Source organism: Penaeus vannamei, chromosome 13, assembly GCF_042767895.1.
Source record: "Penaeus vannamei isolate JL-2024 chromosome 13, ASM4276789v1, whole genome shotgun sequence".
NCBI lineage: Eukaryota > Metazoa > Arthropoda > Malacostraca > Decapoda > Penaeidae > Penaeus > Penaeus vannamei.
This window is the reverse complement of record NC_091561.1, coordinates 41019724-41024723: the sequence shown is the minus strand read 5'-3', so window position 1 is coordinate 41024723 and position 5000 is coordinate 41019724. Positions and strand designations below refer to the sequence as shown.

The following is a 5000-nucleotide window of genomic DNA, read 5'->3' as shown; positions in this document are numbered from 1 at the left end:
AAAGGTAAAGAGAGCCCCTAAATGACGTCCATATATACTTGAAAAGGTAAAGGGGACCCCTAAATCGCGTCTATACATACTTAGAATATATAGAAGACCACTAAATGGTGCCTATATATACTTAAAAGATAAATGGGGCCCTTAAATGACGTCAACACATACTTAAAAGTTAAAGGGGGCCACTAAATGGCGTCTACATATACATATATATGAACTACTGCATGTCTTCGATTATTACCATTAACTCTTTATAACTGTCAAGGCACATACAATCGCCAACAATCAAAGTCATAGCCGATAAATGACAATAAATAATTCCTAATCACTAAACATTAGTCACAGTAACATCAACGGCGATAATATCTCCTAATAAAATACAATTAATCTATCTTAACTTCAAAAAAGTACAAAAATACAATTATTCTATCTAAACTTCAAAAAATGCAAAAATACAATTGTTCTATCTTAACCTAAAGAGATACAAAAATACAAATGATCTATCTTAAATACAATTAATCTATTTGAACTTTAAAAAATACAAAAAAATACAAATGATCTATCTTAACTTAATCTTTTTTAACTTCAAGAAATACAAAAATACAATTAACACATTTTAACTTTTAAAAAATCCGTATCCAATTCTTAGTATAACCCTTTACCTCAGGTGCCATATAGTCAGGAGTGCCACAAAAGGTGTCAGCATATCTGTCGAGATACACTTGCAGTTTGCACATGCCAAAGTCTGCAATGCGAATGTGTCCCTGGTAGTCTAGCAGGATGTTGTCAAGCTTCAGGTCTCTGCAATGATTTAGAAAAAAAAAATGTCAGTATCTTTTTCGTCTTTTAGAAAATGTTTTAATAATTAGATGATAACAGAAATTACAATGATTAAAGTAGTAAGGTCTCTGCAATGAATTAGGGAAAAAAAAGATGTCAGAATCTTTTTCGTCTTTTAGAAAATGTTTTAATAATTAGATGATGATAACAGAAATTACAATGATTAAAGTAGTAAGGTCTCTGCAATGATTTAGAAAAAAAAAAGATGTCAGAATCTTTTTCGTCTTTTACAAAATGTTTTGATAATTAGATGATGATAACAGAAATTACAGTGATTAAAGTAGTAAGGTCTCTGCAGTGATTTAGAAAAAAAAGATGTCAGAATCTTTTTCGTCTTGTACAAAATGTTTTAATAATTAGATGATGATAACAGAAATTACAGTGATTAAAGTAGTAAGGTCTCTGCAATGATTTAGAAAAAAAAGACGTCAGTATCTTTTTCGTCTTTTACAAAATGTTTTAATAATTAGATGATGATAACAGAAATTACAATGATTAAAGTAGTAAGGTCTCTGCAATGATTTAGAAAAAAAAAGATGTCAGAATCTTTTTCGTCTTTTACAAAATGTTTTAATAATTAGATGATGATAACAGAAATTACATTGATTAAAGTAGTAAGGTCTCTGCAATGATTTAGGAAAAAAAGATGTCAGATTTTTTTTGTGTGTTTTTTACAGAATGTTTAAACAATTTGATGATGATATCAGAAATTACAATGACTAAAGCATTAACAACTCTGCAATGATTAAGAAAAAAATGTCAGATTTTTTAGGTTTTTTTTGCGTCTTTTACAGAATGATAACAGAGAAAAGATGATAACAGAAATCATAATTACTAAAACAGTAACAGAAATCAATATATTAATACTAGAAACAGTGGTAATAATATTCAGAATTGAAAAATCATAATTCCATTTTATATTTTCCTTCCAGCCGTCAGGAAAGTCAAATATAAGAAAAGGAAAGAAAAAAAAAACCTGTTCATTAGGAATATGAGACATTGAAAAATTCTGAAAACACCTGAAGCGTTGAGAAATAGTTAAAAAGGAAAAAGTTGGACAGAAAAAAAGAAGACGGGGGGAGGGAGGAAGCAGAGAGAAAAGGTCAGGAGAGGTCAGGAAAGGTCAGGCACGTAAATACGATTACGAACTCACGGCATTGACTTGGAAAAGGTGTACTTGTTTTTTTCTTTTTCTTCTTTTCTTTTTTTTTGGCATTAATTGTCTTCATGTTTCTCTAGTTATGTCTGCACATTTCTGCTTACGTATTTTCCTTTACTTTGTATTTAAGTAATCTGACGGTTTTCATAGAGAGAAAGAGAGAGACAGAGAGAAGGGGGGGGGGTGAGAAAGACTGAGAGTGAGTGAGTGAGTGAGAGAGAGAGATGGAGAGAGAGAGAGAGAGAGAGAGAGAGAGAGAGAGAGAGAGAGAGAGAGAGAGAGAGAGAGAGAGAGAGAGAGAGAGAGAGAGAGAGAGAGACAGAGACAGAGACAGAGAGAAGGGGGGAGTGAGAGAGAGTGAGAGGGAGTAAGAGGGAGAGAGAGAGAGAGAGACAGACAGACAGACAGACAGACAGACAGACAGACTGAAGTACGTATGTATTTATAGATAGATATATAGAGAACTAGACAGGTGGACGTGTACACATATAGGTAAATGGATGGATAGATCAACAGATAGATATATATATAGATAGAAAGAAATATAGATATAGATAAATATGAGAATATAAATATAGATGTAAATACAGGTACACGGTCAGTTCTTCACAAAGACACTTCAAAGAATGTTAATAATAGTAATAACACCCACACATCCCTCTCTGCCACCACATGCACATAGCTGATTCCCCAGTTCCTTCTAGAGAAACGAAACAAAGAACAAGAAACAAACAAATAAACAAAAACACACACATACACAAACATACCAAACACTTCCCTTACATTCCTACTTCCAAACATACCCATGCATTTACTAGTCCCCCCTCTCCTTCTTCCATTCACAACGTGTTCTAACATGATTCCTACAAGCACCTCACCACCAGCAATCGCAACGTGTTCTTAACATGATTCCTACAAGCACCTCACCACCTGCAGTCGCAACGTGTTCGAACATGATTCCTACAAACACCTCACCACCTGCATTCGCAACGTGTTCTTAACATGACTCCTACCAGCACCTCACCTGCAGTCGCAACGTGTTCGAACATGATTCCTACAAGCACCTCACCTGCAGTCGCAACGTGTTCGAACATGATTCCTACAAGCACCTCACCACCAGCAATCGCAACGTGTTCGAACATGATTCCTACAAGCACCTCACCAGCAATCGCAACGTGTCCTTAACATGATTCCTTCATGCACCTCACCTGTAGATGATGCCCTTCCCATGCAGGAATTTCAGGCCCGACGTGATCTCAGCGGCATAGAAGCAGGCACGGAACTCGTCGAAGCGGCCGCAGTGTTGTATGTGGAACATGAGGTCGCCTCCGGTCAGGTACTCCATCACGAAGAACAGGTGAGACTGAAGCGAGAAGGATAGATTGGATAGATTGGTCGATAGATAGACACATGTTGATATATAGATAGATAGATGGATGGTTGGATAGATAGATAGATAGACAGATAGAGAGAGAGAGAGAGAGAGATGAAATTAGATGGATATATTGAGAGATAGATAGTCAGGTACTCCATCACGAAGAACAGGTGAGACTGAAGCGAGAAGGATAGATTGGATAGATTGGTCGATAGATAGACACATATTGATATATAGATAGATAGGTGGATGGTTGGATAGATAGATAGATAGACAGATAGAGAGAGAGAGAGAGAGATGAAATTAGATGGATATATTGAGAGATAGATAGTCAGGTACTCCATCACGAAGAACAGGTGAGACTGAAGCGAAAAGGGTAGATTGGATAGATTGGTCGATAGATAGACACATTTTGATATATAGATAGATAGATGGATGGTTGGATAGATAGATAGATAGACAGATAGATAGAGAGAGAGAGAGAGAGAGAGAGAGATGAAATTAGATGGATATATTGAGAGATAGACAGTCAGGTACTCCATCACGAAGAACAGGTGAGACTGAAGCGAGAAGGATAGATTGGATAGATTGGTCGATAGATAGACACATATTGATATATAGATAGATACGTAGATAGATAGATAGATAGATAGGGAGAGAGAGAGAGATGAAATTAGATATATATATTGAGAGATAGACAGGTACTCCATCACGGTGAGACTGAAGCGAGAAGGAGGTAGTTTTGTTTAATTTTGGATAGATTGGTATATAGATAGAGAGAGAGAGATAGGGAGGGAGAGTGAGAGAAAGAGAGAGAGAGAGAGAGAGCGGGAGGGACGGAGAGAGAGAGACTGTACATGTAAAATATATGAATTAATACATATAAAAATCAAAATATCACAACTCTGATTTTATCATGTTATTTTGTTTTATTTTATTTATTTCTTTATTCTATATCAGTTTATCTTTATTTCGCCTGGTTTTAGTATATTTTATTTCTTTTTTGTCTCATTTCATCATACATATGCAAACACACACACACACACACACACACACACACACACACACACACACACACACACACACACACACACACACACACACACACACACATACACACGCACACGCACACACACAATTACCATTGCATATTCATCTTATTGAAAAAAATATTAATTATCTTATCATAGAGGCGGTTGTTAGACTTAACTGAAGAGGACAGGCTATTGTAAGAATATATAGTTTGTTTCTCTGTATTCTTCCTTTCTGTTCGTTTCTCTCTTCTCTCCCTTTCTCTTCTTCTTTTCGTTTCTCTCTTCTCTCCCTTTCTCTTCTTCTTTTCGTTTCTCTTCCTTTATTTACCTATCAATCTCTTATCTTCTCCCATCATTCTCTTATTTATCATCACATTTTATTTTCCAAATCTCAATTAAACTTTCAAATTATCCCTAAATAAATATTCCACATCAATCAAATCTCGACCCGATTAGATATATCAACATCATATATCTTACGTCATTTCTTTCCCTATTCCTAATTCCTTATTCCAAATATCGGGAAAAGGGGTTTGCCTCCCCCCTCCCCCCCACCCCACCCTCTGAGTTGCCTATTTTCGCTGGCTTCCTAATC

At 35.7% G+C, this 5000-nt stretch overlaps 1 protein-coding gene across 1 annotated transcript in view; it reads right to left on the bottom strand.

The window, feature by feature from the left end:
* Positions 1 to 5000, bottom strand: part of LOC113820367 (uncharacterized) — a 137536-nt gene that overhangs the window by 10149 nt on the left and 122387 nt on the right. Inside the window, exons 5-6 of the mRNA XM_070129272.1 lie at positions 3205 to 3359; positions 660 to 798 (exon numbers count right to left, since the gene is read on the bottom strand). Of these exons, the coding sequence (XP_069985373.1) occupies positions 660 to 798; positions 3205 to 3359 (294 nt within the window). The remainder of the gene's footprint in view (positions 1 to 659; positions 799 to 3204; positions 3360 to 5000) is intronic.